Source organism: Dendropsophus ebraccatus, chromosome 4, assembly GCF_027789765.1.
Source record: "Dendropsophus ebraccatus isolate aDenEbr1 chromosome 4, aDenEbr1.pat, whole genome shotgun sequence".
NCBI classification, from domain to species: Eukaryota; Metazoa; Chordata; class Amphibia; order Anura; family Hylidae; genus Dendropsophus; species Dendropsophus ebraccatus.
The window spans coordinates 61716162-61739500 of record NC_091457.1 but is presented as its reverse complement, the minus strand read 5'-3'; the positions used below and the strand labels follow the sequence as shown (position 1 = coordinate 61739500).

Genomic DNA, 23339 nt, shown 5'->3' with positions numbered 1-23339 from the left:
ACCCCTCCTGCTCTCCAGACTGGAAATAATACAACTTCCTGTTGGGCATACAGCAGCTGATAAGTACTGGAAGGCTTGAGATTTTTTAATAGAAGTAAATTACAAATCTCTGTCACTTCATGGCAGCAGTTGATTTGAAAGAAATTTTTTTTGGGTGGACTACCCCTTTAAAGCACATAAAAAGATTTTTACTCATGTATGAATCTCCTTCCTCATCTGAGTATGGATGGACCAAACTGCACATTTGGTGGTACAGTTTGAGAGACAGCTGTATGATACTCAGCAAGTATGTGCATGCCTGCCAGGTGTTGTATGTTTGTCTCGGCAACTGTACTTACAATCATGCATTTGCATTGCTTTAGTAAAGGTACACTTTAATTGATCCTCTGAAATTAGTGTATACACCTGTGCTAATTAATATAACACTTTCTCCTTATGTATGCATAGTTAATACAACGGCAAAAGGGTCTCTGAAAGGGAAATGTTCTCAGTTAACCAACAGATGAGCCACGTCAAGGGGTTCTTACTGCAAGCTCCCACTAAATATCATGGCCAGCCATCCAAAGAAGAAAAAACAGTTTTTAAAGCATCTGGTGTCATAGAATTAACAGATTTGTAAGTTACATCTATTTTAAAAACTCAAGCCTTTCAATACTTATCAGCTGCCATATGCTCTCCAGGAAGTGGTGTATTCTTTCTGATCTGACACATTGCTCCCTGCTGCCACCTCTGTTTGTGTCAGGAACTGTCCAGAGCAGTAGCAAATCCCCATAGAAAACCTCTCCTGTTCTTGCAGGATATACAACAGCTGATAGTGCTGGAAAGCTTTTTTTTTTTTTTTAAATAGAAGTAACCTGTATAACTTTCTGACATCAGTTGACTTAAAAAAAATATTTTTTCTTCAGGGTACCCCTTTAAGGAAACCAGGTGCCCCACAATTGGATATCTGGCTTTAAAGCAACACTGTATCCACCAACCCACTACCCCCAAACTGCTGGTACCATCCGTTTGATGACAGTAAATCCTTCCTGGCCATGTCTTTTAAAATGTGCCCACCCTCCTCGTCATTAGGAACACCTCTGGCAGGATTTCCTCTATTCATCACTTGTCTACACAGTGCTTACGCGCCTTAACAATCTGAAGGTGCACTGTTTAAATAAGCAAGGAATAGAAGAAATCCTGCCAAGGGCATTCCTGATGATGATGATGATGATGAGAGAGAGGAGGAAGATAATTTTTTACCCTAACCATGGGGGACATTTTAAGACCTGGCGTGGAAGGACTTGTTCTCATCAAATGGGCAGAAACCAGCAGTTTAAGGGTGGGTTGGTGGATACGATGGGGGAGATTTATCAAACATGGTATAAAGTAAAACTGGCTCAGTTGCCCCTAGCAACCAATCAGATTCCACCTTTCATTTTCCAAAGAGTCTGTGAGGAATGGAAGGTGGCATCTGATTGGTTGCTAGTGGTCAGTTTCACTTTACACCATGTTTGATAAATCTCCCCCAGTGTCTCTTTAAGTCACCATGCTCATTTTAGCTATGTGGAACATACAAATGGAAGACAACCATTCTAATGTTCACATGCAAATACTGGCAATAATAGTAATTTGAATTTTTCCCAGTGTGATATCAGGTCTGATCACTATGGCCATTAACAGTGATGACAGGCAAGGCTTTTGTGACACCGCATGGATCATTGATATGATGGATGTATTATGTTTCCTGTGGGCTTAAAAAAAAAAATCCATGGAAACCTAAGCAAGATTATTAGTATTGTTAATGTAAACCTTCAATATAATGCTTAAAGTGTCACTGTCGTGAATTTTTTTTTGCAGCTAAAGAAAAGACCAAAACAGGACAACAAAGAGTTAATCTACAAATCCCTCACGGGATATCTCTTGTGACAGTCACCAGTGACCTGTCTGAGCTCGGATTACAGCTGTCACCCAGCTCCGTGCCTGTAATCCTCTGTTATCTGCTTTCTGCTGCCGGCTAACTCCCTCCTTCCTCCTCCCCCCTCCCCTCTCCCTAGAGCAGACAGGGGACGTCTCCTGCAACAAGTCACAATTTTCAGATTTTTCAGAGTGGATGAAAAAGAGGAAGGAGGGGGGGGACCTGGGAAAAGGCTTTTTACATGCATATAATGGCAGATTTGGCTAATAAACCCAATTACAAAGTTTCTTAAAATCGCCTGGACTATTGATTTCTGCAAAAAAAAAAAAAAATACGACAGTGACTCTTTAATTGTATATGAAGCCTAAATGCGATATGAGATCTGACAAAGACTGTTTTGAGTTTCAATGGTACAATATTTTGTCATCAGTTTAGCCCATCTCTCTCTATATTGTGCTTACAGTAATAAAAGAAACACAGCGGGAAAGTGCAGGCTCTAAATAAAGGGTACGGTTTAAATGGGTTATGTCCTTATATAATGCTACCCTGCTGGAGAACATAACAAACATGTTATGCTTACCTCTCTGCACTCCCTCAGTGTCCCCTGCTGACTGGAACCGCTGCCACTTCCGAGACAATCTCCTCTTGGGACAGCCCACTTAGCCAACCATTGGCAGAGACGCAATAGGGCCACAGTCAGTGATGGGCTGAGCGGGCTGTTACTGCCGAGATAAGTTTGTTTTGGAAGTGGTGGCGGTTTCAGTCAGCAGGAAACACTGGAGAAAACACAGCTGGACACTGGGGGAGCGCAGAGAGGTAAGCATAACATTTTGTTATGTTCCCCACTGATAACCCCTTTAACTTCTATCTGTAGTATTCTTTATATAGGAGTGCATGCACCAGGCATAACACAGCTTGTTAGTCTTCCTTGGGTGTTTCTTTAAATTTGCATTTAACATTTTGTACACTTTGCAAATTTTTTGTACATTCTTCAGAAACTGAAGAATAGAGAGGAAGTGATGACGTAAATGCCACATGTCTGATCCTGTAGGAAATCTTGTACTCTAGTTACATTAAATATAAAAGTTTAGTCTCGGTTATGAAAAGTATGCTCAATCTTATCCTTTCTGCTTAAAGGGGTTATCCAGCGCTACAAAAACATGGCCACTTTCCCCCTACTGTTGTCTCCAGTTTGGGTGGGGTTTTGAAACTCAGTTCCATTGAAGTAAATGGAGCTTAATTGCAAACCGCACCTGAACTGGAGACAACAGTAGGGGGAAAAGTGGCCATGTTTTTGTAGCGCTGGATTAACGCCTTTAAAACCCATTGATTCCAGAGTGCTGTACATATGATAAGGGGTTAACATACATGTAGGCAGGGGCGTAGCTAATGTCTCCTGGGCCCTGGTGCGAGAGGCCAACTTGGCCCCCCCCCTCCTTTCACGACCAAGTGATGCTATTGGTGTGTGTGTGTGTATATATATATATATATATATATATATATATATATATATATATATATATATATATATTTATATATATATACACACACACACCAAGACAGATATTACCTATTACCGCCATACTGTTAATGACCGATATTACCAGTAATACCAGTATATAGGAAGGAAACATTACCGCCACACCACAACCACTACCATCACCACCATATTGTTACTGACTAAATCACCTCATCCAGTCATATAGAGGTGGCCCCAGCTCTACACAGGCTCTATACACCATATACATTACAGTGCAGTTATATCAGGTGACTCACAGGAGACGTCTTTTCTGATCAGAGTTCTTTCCTTTTCATCTTCTCCATCCGTCCTGGGCCATTACGAGAACTTCTCCGAGCCACGAATCCACAGAATCTGCCAGACAGACATATTAGGCTCCTCACACTGGCACCATCCTCATCTCTATACACACTGCACATCTCCACTGTCCCCTTTACACCCTCATTTAGTGGGTAGCCCTGACTCTATGTGACCCCCTAATAATATATGCCCCCCTCTGTGTATTCCCTCTCCCCCTATGTACCCCCCCCAAATAGATGGCCCCCTCTACCCCCTCCCTTATAGATGGCCCCCTCTACCCCCTCCCTTATAGATGGCCCCCTTTCCCCCCCTCCCTTATAGATGGTCCCCTTTCCCCCCCACCGACCCTCATAGATGGTCCCCTTTCCCCCCCACCGACCCTCATAGATGGTCCCCTTTCTCCCCCCCCCACCCTCATAGATGGTCCCCTTCCCCCCCCCCCACCCTTATAGATGCCCCCCTTCCCCCCACCCTCATAGATGCCCCCCTCTTTCCCCCCACCCTGCAGGCTGATAAAAAACAAAACTTAACTCACCTGACAACGCGCTCCCACGTTGATCCTCTCTCCTCCTGGTCTGTCCCCGGCTGCCGGGGGTGTCGCGTCTTATCCCCGACAGCGCACGCATCCCAGAACTCCCTGCGCGCCGGAACCGGAAGTCAGGGCCCAAGGCGCGCAGGGAGCTCTGGGATGCGCGCGCTGACGGGGGTAAGACGCGACACCCCCGGCAGCCGCGCAGCAGCCGGGAGAAGACGGAGCCAGACTCGTTGTGACCGCAAGCAAAACAATGCTTGCGGTCACAAGATTGATTAATCGGGAGGGCCTCGCGGGGCCCTGGAGGCCCCGTGGGCCCCCCGTGTGCTGTTAAATTCACAAATTTTATGCCAAAAATTTGCTATCCTGACGAACCGAATTTTTCGAAAAACTTCAATCATCTCTAATAGGCAACATTGCGTGGCTATTGGTGACAATGTTTTCAAATCAACTGGTGTCAAAAAGTTATGCGGATTTGTACATTACTTTTAAATAAAAAGTTTATTAGCTGCTGTATGCTCTGAAGTTATTTACAAATATGTATAGCTTTCTGGAACCAGTTTATTGGATAACATTTATTTCCCCTTCAATGCTGTTGAGGTTGACTTCAACTTTTGTGCCATATAACAGTCTGCCTCTCATTAAGATCAAAAAAATGTATACGCACACTGCCTTGTTAGACGCAGTACAAAGGTGACATGCTCACAAGCCACATGTAAATCGTTTAGTTAGAAAATAATAAAAAATATTTATAGCACCATAATAATTTTATTGAGCATCATTGTTTCTTTGTTTGTTGGTCAGACGCAGGTGATGCAAGGCATAATGTTGAGGAATGTAGCCATGCATGCTTCCTCTGCTAGCATTGTGCATTTGTAATTGCTGATCATTGCAAATTCCTACTTCCATTTATCTGAATTTAGATAGCAGCTAGGACAGGGGAGCTCATCATGTGCAGTGAGTCAGAGTAAAGTACAGTGGTACCTTGGTTTAAGAGTAACTTGGATAAGAGCGTTTTGCAAGAAGAGCTCACAGTTTTTCAAAATTAGAACTTGGTTTAAGAACATTGCTTTGGTTTAAGGGATCCCTGTACTGGGTGGGAGTGCGAGTGGAGGAGGGCCATAGGTCTGCATAGCGGGGTCTACAGCACTGTACTCTGACCCAGGAAGTCTCCCTCACCTTCCAAATCATAGCAGGTCCACTTCAGGCTGGGGCTTGCATCAGGGGACAGGACTGTGGAGGTTATTCTAGCCTTTTGTACTATGCTACTGCATTATGGGGATCTGCAGCTCCATCCTGTATCTACAAACTGCGGCTGTTTATGCACTTACTATACATAACATGCCACATGCTGACTGCTATACCGTACAGTAACTTATATCACATATTCAGCTGTCTCTAAATGTTTGTTTCATCTGTTCTACTTGTTGTTCAGAATAAAAAATCATTATTTTTGAGGTGTAGAACCAATTGTCTGCATATCAATGACTTCGTATGGGAAAATGTGATTTGGTTTAGGAGTGATTTGGATTACAAGCACGGTCCTGGAACCAATTATGCTCGTAATCCAAGGCACCACTGTATATAGCCACACGCTTCTTTTGGCTCATTTTAGAGATCAGAGGGGTTGGAAGACTCTCGATCAGTCCAGTTGTAGTATTTAGTTCTGTGAAATAAAGCAGGGGATTTAGATCTCTGTAATAGAAACCTATACTCTATCCTAAGATGATGAGAAATACTAAAAGGGCAGACTAGATGGAACTAATCCCTAAAAAATATTGAACCAGAAGAATTTGAGTAGATTTAATTATCGGCACACATAAGTGTTAACTGCTGAACACCCTTCAACCAAAACTAAATGATAATGAATATCAGTATTACTAGCTTTTTGCAATATAGACCTAAAATGCATGTAAACATGTATGATGTAGTACATGTACAACAAGGTTGGCAAAGGGCATTAATAGCAGGTGGAAAAGGAAAGAGATTAATGGCAGCATAGGAACCGTTTGCTCTGCATGTGAGTACATATATCATTTGGTTATTTATTTAGGCACTGAGCAGTATTTTAGCCTGTAGTCAGTCCCCATACTACTGCATTACATTTTTTTTTTTCATCATTTGTGGGCTGATCTCTAAACCCTTATCAGCCCCTCCTCAGGGTGCTATATGTGACCTGTTGTTTTTTTTCTTCTTCATCTTATCTTTATCTGTTCACAGATTCCATACACTTCACCGACTCTTACTTCATAAAGTTACATACCTCCTAATATTTTGGTTAGTTGTACAAAACCAGAAAACAGTCTTTGTATGTAGAATATGCATCTCATTCTTTGATAGCCATTTAATAGTCAGTAGTTAGCATGCTATAATGCTATTTCTATGGCCTAGTAGAAGAGGTTGAAACAATGCCTAAAGATGGTCCAATAAAAACATACTGATAATTGCTCTATGAAGTATTGCTACTATGCAGTATATTGTTTCCCTTATAAATTACACTGCAGTCTGGCAACCAGGGCGTTAAGCTGATCAGTCGGACTATGACTCAGGCTGCAAAATGAGTCTACAAGGCAATGCTCCATGATCTCATATCCTCTGCAGACAAGCTTCTGGTGTGGCGGTGAGGTCAGTGCTCTAATCACCAGACAATTACACCTATTGTATTGTTAGGCCCACCTTGTGCTACTGCTGAGATTGTGGAGTTGGGACTTAATACAGAGAATTCAAAACTTGTCGTACTTACTATAAATTTATTATATTTTAAAAGCATTGGCTTCTGCCTTAATACCTATGTGTGAGAATTTAGAATACAGAAATAATGCTGGAAAATAATTCTAGGCCATTTCCTACAGTGGATAAAAACTCTGAGGTCAGATGTTCGGAGTCAATAGCGAAATATAAAACACCATACCCACATGGTGTTTTTTTTTTTCCTAGGGCATTTTCGTGTTTTTCTGCTCTATGGCAGTATTGCACCATGTCCAGGGCCAGAAAAAACGGCTAGAAAAATGGTAAAAACTGCGGACAGCTTTTTGGGTGTTTTCAGCCCATAACTATTCCATGCAAAATCGTGTGTTCTGTGTCTGACAGAAGCCTTGAGTGTTATGTCTGTACTAATGGCTGTTATCTGTATTGATAAGCATCCTTTGCATGGGGAAGGATTTTGAATAACCATTACCGTAATATTATTCATGTCTTGGCATGCATTTTGATCAAAGAGTTTTACCCACCACTATGGTAAGGTGAAATATCTAAACCAAACCCTGATAAACCATCCTAACTCATTAATTACGCTGCTGTTTCTAAAGGACAATAAAAAGCCTGAAAAAAGTGGTGGTGCTATTGCAACTGCCCATATACCTGCTACCAAAGTCCACACTGAAGTGCTAGATCATATAGAGAATAACTATATGCAATAATAACCAAAGGAGTGGATGGTCCAGGTGACGCTGTGGGGGCAGGGCAATGCTCCTAACAGTTCTCCTGGCCAAATATTACACTGACTAACAGCGGAGGACAGGCGCCGAGGAGGAAGGTAAGACACATACCTTCCTCCTCAGTGTCCCAGGCACTATAGGGGGCTATCAGCAGGTTAGATTTGTCTAACCTGCTGATAGTTTTCCTTTACGACTTGCTGTTTTTATGATGTCAGTCCTATTGAATTGCACAGACATGTTAAAATGTAAATCACTTCCTTTGTACCATGATTGTAGCTCACAAAATGTTTTACTTTTGACCATGAAAGAGCACGCTGAACTGTTACTACATGGTGTTATCTCTCACTTAGAATTTATTGTGTGCTGACCACAAAGGGGTTTAAAGAGATGGTATAGTGTAGCACTAGCTGGGTGCAGTAGTGCACAGTCTGTGTCATGTGGCAGGGTGGAATGCTAGCATAGTATCCCCAGGGTACCACACACACAGCTTTTTAATGAGTTGTTTTTAGTGATACCACATGCAGGCAAAGGACTTCTAACACTAGGATTCCAGTTTAGCCTAAAACTTTAAACTTTACTAAGCAGTTCTTCTGCAAAAATCCAATAAACATACAGTATAGGCTTGTATAGCACAAGGTATATAGCGCTTATACACTTGGGAGTAAGAATTCTTGGTCACTTTGGTCCACTCTCTGTTGGTTAGAAGAGACTGGACTGGGGATTGCTCTCATGGGTTAAGAGACCGTCATGTGACCAAATCATCTTCCTTCCACAAAAGTGACACTGAATGTGTCAAAGACGCAGCAGAAATATTAGCCCTTGCACGACAATATCCCCCCAGTGTATGCTGCTAAAGGGATATTTCTACCTGGGGTAGTTATGCCCTATCCCCAGTATGTACAGGATAAGGCATAACTAAGATAACTGGGGTCTGACCACTGTGGCCCCCTCATTCTTAAGAACTGAGACCCTAACATCCCTGCTGAATGGAGCTGTGTGCTGAAGCCCTATAAGTTTTGAAAAGAGCTGGCGAAGAGCTCTAGACTTCTAGATGTAGCTTTGCTAATCTGTTCACAGAGTACTGTCTGATATATACTGGCAGCCAATTCACTGTGAATGATACAATATTAGGAAAGCCTATGATTAAACTTAAGGGAATGGGGTGAAATCTAGAAAACTAATTACAACTGACACCATGGGTGAACTTTCTTTGCTTCCTCTATAGAGAGTCTTTGTTATTATTATGCCCTCCTGTGGAATGTTGAGTGAAGAAAGTGAATTTCATATTGTTTGTAGTTTATATATGTCATTTGCAGATGAGGTGATAGGGGATTTTACATTTTTAATAACCACATACAAGGATCATTAATAATAAAATATTAATTGAAACTAGTGCTAAGAGATGTCGCCTAGAATTAAAATACCCCCCTCCAGGTTTTTCTGATAAACTGAAAGAATACCAAGATGCAAAAATACAAACAAACAAACAATAAAATAAATAAATATGTGTGTGTCAGAATTGCCCCAAGGTGCTCTGGTTGGACCTCAACCAATAGCAACTATACTTTTGTTTAAGACATGGTCATGCATGAGATTCATCACATTGAAAGGGCAGAGACTACACTGCTTACATCCGCTCAGCTTTAAAGGGAATCTGTCACTAGGTTTGTGCTGTCCTACTTGAGGACCGTATAAACTAGTGACCAAGAAGCTGATGACAATCATGCATTACTTATATCTTATAACTTGTAAGGCAACTATTCTCTGGATGCCAAGGAGAACAAATGTTGTGCCGCACTGCTCCCCCTGTCTAATGGCCGCTGACTGACATTGGCATTGACATATAGTTTAACGGGGGAGTGATGTTTGTGTTTTATTTTGTTTTCTTTTTAGTTTTTTCTTCTTTTAGAAAATTTACTGAAGTTGATATTTACACCTCTCAGCCAATCGACTTTAATTAATTAGCTTGGAATGGCCAAATAATGCTTTGGAGTCTACAGAATATTAATTTAAGTACCTAACACTGCACATATATAATAAATATCTATTTATAAATGTTTCTATAGCAATAACTTATTATCCACAGCACAGGTTAGGGAAGTTTAGGGAGTTTTTGATATAGTTACAAAATGGTGGTAGTGTTTTCTCTGTAGGGGTTGCTAAAATTGTGGTTGCGCTTTGCCTGTCGGTAGAGGATGTCGGGGTGTATTGCCTGTTGAAGGGTGTTCAACATTTATGTGCCATAGAATATTATTCAAATGTATGTACTACTCTAATTCCACCATCTTTTACTCAGCCCATGTCCTGAAAAGAAACCCTAGTTAAAATCTCAGACAATCTTGTTAGCAGTCTGAGGGTCCACTACTAGTGATGCCAAGAACTTCCAAGAATTGTTTAAAGCATCAGCGTTCACAGCAGACTGGGTGCCAGCTCCATTATACTTCCTACAGACTAGTGCTGACCCACTTTCTGTAATTATACAGATTGCAGATTTTCATGTTGAATAACAATAATTTACTTGGTATGTGTTGTAGTTTTAGCTGAGTAACAGATGACATTTTTTGTATCTACCAGCTGATTGCAAATGCCATTATATTCCTCTGTGGGAATCTTATGGGAGCATTTCACAAATACCATATGCAGGACGCCTCCAGGGACTTGTACAGCTACACAGTCAAATGCATTCGAGTAAAGATGAAGCTGGAGATGCAAAAGAGGCAGCAGGTAAAAAATCATTGGCTATAACATGTAATTTAGGATATACAAATGAAACTCTACTTTTAAGAAGACAATCCCACTTAAGACAAATCTGTCACACAAAATCAGGTCTGGTCAAGTTTCCATGCAATAAGAATATTAATCTATAGTTCGTTCTGCTAATGGCACAAAGTGCTCAACTGGACCATGTTTTCACCTTTTTAATACAAAGTGTTGTTGACAGATAATGAGGGAATAGATAGAACTCACAGAAACATGGAATTGGATGGGCTAACTCCCCACTAGGTGGTTGCCCTTATGGTGCATTTACACAGACAGATTTATCTGACAGATTTTTTAAGCCAAAGCCAGGAACAGACTATAAACAGAGAACAAGTTAACCCCTCCCCAATTAAAGGGGTAGTCTGGCAAAAATTTGGTGTCAGAAAGTACTTATTTGTAATGTATTTATATTTAGAAATCTTAAATCTTCCAGTGCTTACCAGTTGCTTTGTGTCCTGCAGAAAGTGGTGAATTCTCTCCAGTCTGACACGGTGCTCTCTGTTGCCACCTCTGTCCGAGACAGAACCTGCCCAGAGCAGGAAAGGATTTCTATGGGGATTTGCTGCTGCTCTGGACAGTTCCTGACATGGACAGAAATGTCAGCAGAGAGCACCGTGTCAGACTGGAAAGAAAACACCACTTTTTGCAGGACATACAACAGCTGCTAAGTACTGGAGGACCTGAGATTTTTTTAATATTAGTAAATTTACAAATCTATATAACTATATAAGAAAAATATTTCTGCCCCTTTAAGTAGATGCCCCCAGTAGGTAGTTTACTCCTCCCCCAATTAAAGGGGTTGTCCGGCGAAAAAAAATTATTCACAGAATAACACACATTACAAAGTTATACAACTTTGTAATGTATGTTATGTCTGTGAATGGCCCCCTTCCCCGTGTCCCACCACCCCCACCCGTGTACCCGGAAGTGCGGTGCGCTATACATTACCTGTCGCGTGCCGACCACGGTCTCCGATCGTCAGCAGTGACGTCTTCTTCGGGAGCTTGGCGGATCTTCCCGAGTGCCGGCCGCCCTCTGCAGCGTCATCCGAAGCTCAGCCGCGATTGGCTGAGCATAACTGTGCTCAGCCAATCGCGGCTGAGCAGCTGATGACGTGGCCGCGTCATCAGCCGCTCAGCCGCGATTGGCTGAGCACAGTTATGCTCAGCCAATCGCGGCTGAGCTTCGGATGACGCTGCAGAGGGTGGCCGGCACTCGGGAAGATCCGCCAAGCTCCCGAAGAAGACGTCACTGCTGACGATCGGAGACCGTGGACGACACGACATGCGGTGAGTATAATGCACCACACTTCCGGGTCTAGCGTGGGTGGGGGGAAACACGGGGAAGGGGGCCATTCACAGACATAACATACATTACAAAGTTGTATAACTTTGTAATGTGTGTTATTCTGTGAATAATTTTTTTTCGCCGGACAACCCCTTTAAGTAGATTGCCCCAGCAAATAGTTAAACCTACAACCTCCTACAAATTTAGATAAATGCCTTTTGCAGGTAATCACCCCCCCCCCCCCTGTTAAGTAGATGCCCCCAGTAGGTCCCACGAATTCTATAGCTCTGCAGCTGGTTGCTCTTCTTATTCCTCCCACGCTCTGGGTCAGTCTGTGGTGCATATCATCTTCTGCATTCGGTATGCGATGAAATGTCGTCATTGTGTGAGGCCCACAGCAGAACGCTTGCACCATTCTAGAGTACAGAAGCAGGCACGCTATGAAATGTATGTAGAAGAGCAAGGATTCCAGTTTACTGCTGGACTCCCTGCCCCTGTACAGCGGTAAGTGGTGATACGTACATTGTATGCATCACTACACACAATACACATTCTTTGGGGGTGCAAAACTTTGCACCCCTAAGAATTTTCCATCTCCCGTGCAGGGGAGGGGAGCTAATGGGGCCCCTTCCTTCTGCTAGGGTAATGTGCCGGCAGAAAAATTATTTATTGTGTATGGGCAGCTTACCTCGCTATGCCAGGCTCTTATTGGCTCCATTGTTTCACTTCTGCAGGTGAGGGATTAGTCATTCAGGTGGTATCTCTATGGCTCACCATACACATAAAATAGCTTTTGGCTGACAACTAGTCTCCCTTTACTGCCTCATAAACTTGTTTATAAACATGCACATGAGAAAGTGTTCTATCCTTTTCTTCTCTAATTCTTTCTCATTCTTTTATCTTCTCTACTCCCTTTTCCTATTTACTTCCTTTACCTTTTTTCTCTCAGTAATAAATATAAATTGAACATTACTCCATGTAACTCCCATACCTGGCACCCTTACCAGGAGAGTCTTCTGTTATCCGTACTGCCTGTCTATATTTCAATGGAGATGAAGTTGGCCATTCAGGACAGACTAAAGGAAACCAATGACAATCGCCAACCAGACAAGAACTTCCATAGCTTATATGTAAAGCGACATCAAAATGTCAGGTGAGTGGTACCGCAGTGCCTGTTTATAATCCCTGAAGTCCTTGAATTATACAACAGATATATCTTGATCAGTACAGTCTATTGACTAACTCAGTTTTTTCTTTATCCCCTTTATCCCCTGCAGTATTCTGTATGCAGATATTGTAGGTTTCACTCGACTTGCCAGCGACTGTTCACCAAAAGAACTTGTGGTCATGCTGAATGAGCTGTTTGGAAAGTTTGACCAGATAGCCAAGGTGAGAATGGAGATTCTGGCTTCAATTAAAGTTGGCCATTGATAGTAGACCATCAGTGTTTGTTAGGCTGACCATTTTAGGTTTATGATGCTTCTGTTAATATTTGTGTGCCATTTATGACACTCACATAGGGTAAGTGTTATTACTGCTCTACTGGCATATACATCGTTCACTTCTAGGAAATTTCATAGGTTTACGCGGAGCAGTCTTTGCTTTAAAGATTTTAATTTTTTTTTTATTCTAATGTTCTTAATGATATCATGATTGGATCACAAAATACAAGGTTTGATAATGATTGTATGTGATGGATCTGATTATTTTTTTTAATATATATCTACAAAAGACATATCCACAGACCATCCCCCCTACCGCCCATCACCAACAAAGCCAAAAGAGTGTCATTTTGGCCTATTCGGGTGGTTTTCATCGGGGTTTCTGTTATTTTTTGGAAGGAGATGGAGTGGATTATTCCATAGAGCCCTGTGTTTTTCATAGACATAGGTCAGACATCCCCCAGAGCATACCTTCACTGCAGACTGCAAAAACTCAGTCTAAAAGGAGCCTAAAAGGCATCCATGATAGTTTTTGGTCTGATCATAGAAAAATCAATATTTTTTCCTTTGCATTTCATCTGGTTATACAGTATGACAATCTTTCATACATTCACACTTTCAATACACATCAATACAAGCCAAATCCTGTTCTGCCTTTTAACTTTTTTTCCTTGCTACTTGCTGACCTCTGTTGGTTGTAACCAGGCATTACACTGCTCTGATAAAAAAAATAAAAGGAAACAATATTTAAAAAATTCCTAAAACTTAATTTTTATTTACTATAGTTAAGGAACTATACAACCCAGAATGGATAAGGAGTAGGTTACTGCTGTCATGTAAATTACCAATATTGTGAGACTTCAGGGAACAGAGAAAATAATCCCCAAGATAAAAGCCCATAGGTCTAGGAAGATTTTCCCATTAATTATGTCTCTTAAAGCTAACTTCTCCCTAAGCATCAAGACACTATGGGGGGGATTTATCAAATATGGTGTAAAGTGACACTGTCTCAGTTGCCCCTAGCAACCAATCAGATTCCACCGTTCATTCCTCACAGATTCTTTGGAAAATGAAAGGTGGAATCTGATTGGTTGCTAGGGGTAACTGAACAAGTTTCACTTTACACCATGTTTGATAAATCCCACCCTATTTCTTCAAGTAGCAATTAGCATTTATATGGATTTATAAAGAGTACATCTTGAGACAATTGAATATTATTGAAGGTGTATATGGCTAACTTTAGGGGCATCATTACTAAAATACATGTTTTATTAAGGTTTTTCAGCCATTTGCCTTCTGTAGTTTTTATGTATTCCTGTCAAGCTGCCAAATCCTGTCCATGATCAGCCTTGATCATGGAGGGCAGGAGTGGCAGGAGATCAGGCTGTCAGACTGAACACCAGGGAACTGCTGGCTATGCTCTGGGATAAACATAAGCCAGTTGGCTATATAAAACCCACATGCTTTTTAGCCCAAAATGCATGAATTTTGGTAAATACAATACAAAAAAAAATTTCAGATATTCCAGCTTTCATAAGGCCCCTATCTAACCACTTCCAGATATAAATACAGTTATTGAATTTGCTTCAAGGAATTTAACGTTATACTTCCATGTCTTCCATGTCTTTACCAGTAATTTATTTTTATACTTTTTGTATTTCTTCCAAAAGCCAAAGGGGGTAAATGGTTGAAAATAGCAAAACCTCAATTGCTCTTCTGATGAATTCCCTGGCTGCGCTGCACCACTGCTTTATTGGTCCATGCTGATCTTTGCTTGCTTGTGGCAATGATGTGCTCTTATACCCATGTGATATGTGCAGGCAATGATTGGCCTCAGCAATCAGACAAGTAAACACAGACCAACACAGAGCATTTTATGTCAATATCCGTCTTTTAAGCCAATTTTTCAGATTACTGGCAACCCTTCTAATAGCATCATTTAATTGACATTCTGTGTTTATTGCCTATCTAGGAAAATGAATGCATGAGGATTAAGATTTTAGGAGATTGCTATTACTGCGTCTCTGGACTTCCCGTGTCTTTACCCAACAATGCAAAGAACTGTGTCAAAATGGGACTGGATATGTGTGAAGCAATAAAGTACGTATGTATTGACTTGAAGGTGCAGTCTTGTTTAGAAATCCCACTTTAAATACTCTGCTTGGACATTCTGAGTTAACATTGTTTTCCAGGCTAAGCAAAACATGGATGCTTTCCTCCAGAAACAGCACCAATCATGTCCCCCGTTTTGATGTAATTGTGCTGTTCAGTTCCATTGAAGTTAATGGAGCCTGAAGTGTAATATCACACACAACCAGAGCACAGGGGTAGTGCTGTTTTTGCAAGAAAGTAGATGTGCTTTTTATAATTCTGAAAAAACAATTTCATAGAGGAGTTACCTGATACCATGTTGTGCCCATTAATTTTAATTGGTATTTTGTATCCTGTCCACTTTCTTCCAGAGACAGCACCAATCTTATCTCCAGTTTGGGTGTTGGTTTTGTAATTCTGTTCCATTGAAGTGAATGGAGCTTAAAATCGCAAACCACACCTAAACTGGAGACAAGAGTGGTGCTGTCTTTGGAAGAGAGTAGCCATGTTTTTGTAGCCCTGGATAACCCCTTTAAAGGGGGTATTCCCAACACGAGCCTTTGTGGTATATTCACAGGCTATGTTATAAATGTCTGCCAGATGTGGACTGACCTTTTGGACTTGCACTTATATAGAAAATGGGGGTCCTGTACCTCATGAGACATATACTGGGCCCAGACAGATTTAAAGGGAACCTGTCACCCCCGGTGACGGGGTGACAGGCTCCCGACCCCCCGTTAGAGACCCCTATACTTACCTCATCCCGCCGGGTCCCGCTTCTGGATGCGGTCGGGTCCCGGAGATCTCAGCCGCTGCAGCCCGGCGCGCGCGCTGACAGATGAGTCCAACGCTCATAGAGAATGACGGAGCGCTGGACTCTCCCGTCATTCTCTATGAGCGTTGGACTCATCTGTCAGCGCGCGCGCCGGGCTGCAGCGGCTGAGATCTCCGGGACCCGACCGCATCCAGAAGCGGGACCCGGCGGGATGAGGTAAGTATAGGGGTCTCTAACGGGGGGTCGGGAGCCTGTCACCCCGGTACGGGGGGTGACAGGTTCCCTTTAAAGAAGAGGTGTTGCATGCATACTTGGCTTTCTTCATTTACCTCTGTGAGAGTTATGATTAAGATTATATAGCTGACAACAGGAGGGTCTGTGGTGAGCCCCCACTGTGCTTTGGCGGAGGAACGGCAGATCACTTGTTAGATGGTAGGGTGTGACGCCACTCCTGTGGTGGTTGGCGGAGATACAGTCGAGCCCAGTGATGTTGTGTTGTGACGCGAGTGCCAGTTGGGCACACAGGTATGGTGGCACACCTGCTTTTTGTTTAAAGGGACGGTTGTAACTTGTTCCCCTGTGGTCAATGACCTGCCGGGCTGCTGAGGGGTCCCTTGGGTTAGTGTAGTCATGGTGGTCTGGAGTCGTGTAGTGACCTTCCAGGACTATTGGTACTGCCACCCACAGTAAGGGGAAATGTCCCAGGGAGTGTGTATATACTGTGTTGGTGTGGGTTGAATAATCAGAGTCTCTTTATCATAAATAATCTCTTGTTTATTCGGAAAGTACTGAGGTGCAGCAGAACATACAGCTGTGCATTGACAGAATATGTGACACTTGATGTAACACATCCAGATCTGTGAAAGGAGTGTAGCGAGGAGTACAGTCGTGCCGACTGAGTTGCGTGTTGAAAGATACAAGAAATCAGAGGAGCAGAGAGGAGGATGTCGTTAGAGTCCCAACCCAAGTAGTACTGTGCTCTGCCGGGATGTTGGAGGAAGAGATAGAAGAATATTTTAGAAGAAGAGAATACTTGTGCCTGTGTTTTGACCTTTGGGTCTTCACGCCACCTTTTGCTCACCAGTGTCGGGTGACCTGTCCTATGAGGGTGACCAAAGCCCCAGACCCCATTACCTGGGATGAGCGGAATGCTGAGGGTTCCCTACTGACAAACGCGCTGCAAGATAAAGTTCCTAGGCTCTTAGCAACTTTGCTCTATCCGGATCAGTTCCTAGCTTTTTGCTGTCTGTGTAGATATTGTTCTGCACTGTGACTCTCCAAGTCCATGGCGTGGGTTGAGATTATCTCTGACGTATCCTCTCCTGTAAGAGGGTTTAAGACTGCATAGTGTTGTATAGAGCTGCTTGAGGAGAAACTGTTAGCTGTGTCTTGTCTTGCTTACTCACTGCACGGGAACCTGACTAAGACTTCTCTACACTTCCTCTACCCATGTGACTTCCTATTCCCAGCATATCTAAAGTGCGCTGTGAGTGGGTGAAGAATGCATAAGAAGAAGTAAAGTGAGAGATGGTAGAACAGAAGAAGAAGATATTCCTATAGGTTTAAAGATCCATGTGACACACAAATAAACAATAACCCTTTCCATCCTTCAGCCGTGCAGCAATTAAGTGCATATACCTATAATAGCGACATCTAGGGGCGAAACTTTATCACTACTTACTTACAATAAGTACAGGCTTATGCGAAGGGTGTAACCAATAGCAACACCCGTGGTGGGACACCACAGTTCCATCATTGAGTTTACCTGTGATCTGCTTATTATTAATGGACTTAAGCAAAAAAGGATTGTCAAAAGTGATCAATTCAGAGCTGTAATGCCAAACACAGTTCATTTATGCACCTAAGCCAAATATTATTATTATAAAAAAATTTTTAAACAGTCCAATCTCATATGTATCTGTGCATGTACTTATACATGGTTGTATATTGCCAAGCTGTTATAGAGACAACTGTTAGAACGTTTTTTTTTTAAGTGTTGGAGGAAGCCATGTCATTGTTGGATACTGTATTTCAAAAGACAGGTGAGAGAAGCGACGGGAGCGGATATCAACATGAGGGTTGGAGTGCATTCTGGTAATGTTCTCTGTGGGGTGATTGGACTGCGGAAGTGGCAATTTGATGTTTGGTCACATGATGTCTCCTTAGCCAATCGCATGGAATCTGCTGGAGTACCAGGGTAAGATTGTGCTTAATTCTGTTGCTTTCAGCATTATTAAAATTTTGATTGAGGATTTATTTGTGTGCAACAATACTACTGTATATCAGGATGAATAGGAGTTTTATGTTATTTATCATGCCATGAAGATGCGTATCCAAAAACTTTAGCTGTATGTTTCTTCACCCATGTTTCAGACCAGCGGGACAGTGAATGAAACTTACCGTAGTCTGGTCTCTCTACAGAGAGGAAATCCGTCTAATGTTAGAGCCGCTGAATCCAGGCAGCATGAGTTGCTCCACAAATTGGATGGGCCTCTGTTCAGAGTTCAGTCCAGGGCACGATTAAAGGGGTTGGCCACTTTATATCAAAATTAGCAAAGGTCCTTTAGTTGTGCACTATAAGGGTTTTTTTAATTTATTTTTTCCTACCTGAAATTATTTATTTTATTTCTTTACTTTTATTTTTTTCACATTGCTTAGCCGAGTTCACATCACAGAAGCAACACTGAAGCACTTAAATGGAGCCTACAATGTTGAAGATGGACACGGGGAACTCAGAGATCCATACCTGAAAGAAATGAATATTAAAACCTACCTTATAATTGATCCAAGAGTGAGTGTGATATTAATGTATGAAGTAATGAACTATGATTTTGTTTTTAGCTTTTGAAGCTTGTCGGCAGAAAAAGACCACTTGGTCCATCAAGTCAGCCTTATTAGTGTTTTCTTTCTAATTATCTTAGGATAGATATATGTTTATCCCAGGCATCTTTTAAATTCAGTTATTGTAGATTTACTAACCACATCTGCTGGAAGTTTGTTCTAAGCATCTACTACTCTTTCAGTAAAGTAATATTTTCTTGTGTTGTTTCTGACCTTTTTGCCAAATAACCTCAGATTATGTATACTTTGTTTTTGTGTTCTGTTTTTTATTTAAATATGTTACATGTACACTTGTTGGCCAAAAATATGTGGACATACATCTTAACTAATGCACAAGCCAAAAAGACAGAAATGGCTGCACATCGCACCCATGGCTGACACGAAAGCTTATTCAGCTACATTTAAAACCAACATCAGAAGTTAGTATATAATTTGGCCAAACCATATTGCCTCATGTACCACGTGCAGGTCTTCTGATACACATGAGTCCCTAACCAAAAAAACATCACTGTGCCGGTCAGCGACCACAATCCCTGCAAAGCGTGCGCAAGCAGAGAAGGGGGGGCCACGGAATGGCCCTGCAACCCCATTGTCACAGGACCAGACCCTAAAGGGCCCCCCCAGACCCCGCAGGTGCCACCGGCGGAAAAAGTGGACGCCAAGCAACACAAGTGTGAACAAGCTCTTACCTCTCTCCATTCCTCTGCAGGTAGAATGGGAGAATACTAGGAGATCCTCCCCTTATGTACACAGGTGCTTCCTGCTAATTTGGATCACATGGGTCTTACAAAGCACGAGTGCTAGCCACAATGAAAAAAGGGACAGAATACATAAAATATGCACAAGCCAAAAAGACAGAAATGGCTGCACATCGCACCCATGGCTGACACGAAAGCTTATTCAGCTACATTTAAAACCAACATCAGAAGTTAGTATATAATTTGGCCAAACCATATTGCCTCATGTATCAATATGCAATATGGTTTGGCCAAATTATATACTAACTTCTGATGTTGGTTTTAAATGTAGCTGAATAAGCTTTCGTGTCAGCCATGGGTGCGATGTGCAGCCATTTCTGTCTTTTTGGCTTATACATCTTAACTAAGTTCTCCATAGACTAACATTGGTAGGTGTATGGGTTATATTGAAGAGTGCAGTCATTTTAAAAGATTTGTATAAACCTGAAAGATTTTGTTAGATTAACCCTTCAGAGTTTTGATAAGGGGAGTTTATGTCTTGCTATTGTTGTTGAGCTCTTGAAAGTCCCCTCTGTGGTCCACAGCTATTTTTTGACACATGAGCGCACTTACAGTAAGTTTGGGTTTGCCTAAATCCAAACGATCAGCATTTGAATCCTGCTGCCCGGAAAAGGTGAATTCAGCACAAGGACTGCCTGAAAATCATGGGCTGGGCCTAGTTTTATTTTACACACTTAAATCCAGGCCTAAGTGTCTAGGAAGAACAGCAACTAGGCCTATGATGTGGTACCACCACACATCTCACCAACCACAAATAGCAAGTGTGGTATGTAAAAATTACCTACCCAACTTTGCATGACTCAATACCAAGATGTCTCTGGAAGGCATATTAGCACAAGAACCGTTACCTACCAGAGTGCCTGTTGAATATTGTAACATTTGGCGAAGATTGAAAATGGTTTGGAACAGTTTTTAAAGCGACTCTGTACCCACAATCTGACCCCCCCCAAACCACTTGTATCTTCGGATAGCTGCTATTAATCCAAGATCTATCCTGGGGTCCGTTTGGCAGGTGATGCAGTTATTGTCTTAAAAAACAACTTTTAAACTTACAGCCCCGTGAGATTGTGGGTACAGAGTCACTTTAAGGGTTCAGGCTTGATACCCTATTTTCAGTGAAATGTCCTGTCAATGGTAAAGCATAAAAAGACATTTCTGACAATGAATGCTTTTCAGGTTGTGGTACCCTGCACAGTTTCACCATGACCATTCTGGCCACAAAGCAAGATCCATAAAGACATGGCATGATTGTGAAGTAATTTGAATGGCTCATCAGAACCAAAGAATGGTTTTATTAAAGGCAACACCTTTTCTGACAACCTGAGTACCTGAAGTCAGCACGTCTATGAGGTTTCTCTACAGTGGCATCTAAATGGCTGTCTTAGTAATGCAAGAAAGACTTGTTTTCACTGGAATGGTAACAGGAACATTCAGATCAGCTTTCCTTTCTGGCCTATAGAGTGGGTGACCCCCTATTATTGAGTTATTTTATGACTTACAGTATGCATGGAATAATCTTTACACAGACATGGGTGCAAATGAACCTATATCAATAAGGCATATCACTATTATTGTACAGTTACAAGTATTATATGGCGGAGTTGGTGCTGATTTTCCATGTGAATTCTATTCCTTGTATAAATTTTTTTTTTTTTAGGCTATATAAAACAAATTAAACACAAAAAATTATCTGACCAAAATAAAAATAACAAACCACTGGTATTCAAGGTCAGTTTAATGAGAGTGCATTTTGTTTTCTATTAATGTTTAGTCAAAGCAACGTTCGATCCAGAACCACCACATATCTAGGGCTCGGGTAAATGATGGCTTGAAGGTTCGACCATCAGTCAGGATGACTAGATATCTAGAATCATGGGGAGCAGCAAGACCGTTCTCTCATCTTGACACAAGTGAGCCCTCAACCACTGTCACACCAGTTACAAATGGAAAGCCAAAACGGGTACGTAGCTTTCTGTAATATTGCACTTTACAAGCATTTATTAGAATTTTTGATGCACTATATATATACTTTTGTGCATTTATTGTGGAGTAGTGTTTAGTATCTGGGACAGATCATCTAAAATGATATCAGAAATTATTGGGATGTTCATGAGTGAGCTAAGGTGCAGTTATGTGATGCTCAGTCTCCTTTCCCCTTTCAGGGACACACTTGTTACATAAATTATAAAAAGTGTACTCTGAATATCACACTCCTATAACTAGTAAGATGCTGCACTCACTAAATCCTATTGAGCAGGGGAACATGGTGCATTAAAGAGAGTAAAAAATATGCTGCATGAGTTGTCATTTTGTCAGCCTGAACCATCACAAAGTGATAGTCTACCCTTGGTTATTGACAACTTCTATCAGTAGTGACACCCAAGAAATCTGGACTACCTTTTGTCACAGAATATGCAGTAAATGTCAGGTAGGACCCCCAGCAATCTCTCATTGGCACAGGGGGTCTGGGTTCCTGCATTTCTCTTTACCAGCACAACCACAGTGAGCAGGAGTCTATCTTCTATCACTGGTGACCTAAAAAACTATTTAACGTTCTTATATTTGCTTTTCTAGGAAATAGCACTGCAGAGTATGGGGCGCCAGGCTAACACAGAAAGGTATGGAGATTTCAAATCAAATTTTTGTCATCAACATAATTTTCTTATTTCTAACCTTGTAGATCCAGAGTTAGAAAAAAATAAATAAATATAATTTGAGATTTTACTTCCATAAACAATATAGTTCTCATGGATAGGTGGGCACAGAAGCATACTATACATAGTCCATGTCAGCATTAACAGGTGACCAGCAGGCTGACCTCATCTGTCTTTGCCCAGGCCGGGAACAGTGTAATCATATCCAGGCAACCAGGCTGGATAAGGAAAGAAAAGGCTGACCCTGATGTACACAATAGATACAATAGACACATTACACTTATAGATAGGTATTACAGCAGCGACCCAAGCTTTGTCATGAGCTCATAAGAGCAAATACATATTTATAGAACAGCTTTTGATTGTTCTTTATTCAGGACCGTATCACAAAAACGGAACCAAGAGGAAGAGCTTCATGACAGAATGCTAAACACAATCGATGGGCTAAGTTCAGTTAAGTAAGTCCATTTATTTTATTTTATTTTATTTTTTTAACAAAAAATAGTTCTAGCACCTGTTAAGAATATATACAACCTGGGCTTTGTTCCCTGTAGCAACAAAGCACAGCTAATATTACTATAAGAAAGGAGAGCTGTGCTGCGGTTGGTTGCTATGGGACAGTTTTTTCTTTTAGAGTTCCTTTACATCTCCATTAGCGGCTCCATTCGAGGTTTTTATCACAGTATCCATTCAAACAACAGAACAAGAAAAATTGTATATGCATAAAGGTTTTTTGTTTTTTTTTTGGTGTGTGTGTGTGTGGGGGGGTCTGTCAGAATCCTTCAAAATAACAGACATGAGCAAGAAACCTCACGGCCCCACAGTCGTTGGCGTCTGTCAGGCTCAGTTTGCATTCATTGTGTAGTGGTTTAGCTGTCTAATTTTGCCAGTGTCTAAAAGAGTCCGTAACACAGGCCATTTCAGTTACAAGCACATAGATCCCTGCAAGCCCCATTCTGATGACATTTCTGCAAGAAATGTGCTGTGTGTGAATATATACCATAAAGCAAAAGAACCTGAAATATCTACTGCATTGGGAGATTAGC

At 41.6% G+C, this 23339-nt stretch overlaps 1 protein-coding gene across 3 annotated transcripts in view; it reads left to right on the top strand.

Annotated features, from left to right (window-relative positions):
• The window catches only part of ADCY7 (adenylate cyclase 7), a 112696-nt gene that overhangs the window by 70182 nt on the left and 19175 nt on the right, over positions 1–23339 (top strand). For 2 of the 3 annotated variants that reach the window (XM_069965939.1, XM_069965940.1), the window contains exons 5-13: positions 10260–10409; positions 12740–12885; positions 13010–13121; positions 15147–15274; positions 18079–18237; positions 18699–18831; positions 21411–21599; positions 22214–22257; positions 22671–22751. In XM_069965939.1, coding sequence (XP_069822040.1) covers positions 10260–10409; positions 12740–12885; positions 13010–13121; positions 15147–15274; positions 18079–18237; positions 18699–18831; positions 21411–21599; positions 22214–22257; positions 22671–22751 — 1142 coding nt within the window. Of the gene's footprint in view, positions 1–1436; positions 1471–10259; positions 10410–12739; positions 12886–13009; positions 13122–15146; positions 15275–18078; positions 18238–18698; positions 18832–21410; positions 21600–22213; positions 22258–22670; positions 22752–23339 lie in introns of those variants that run through there. The other variant, XM_069965941.1, reaches the window with a different exon arrangement.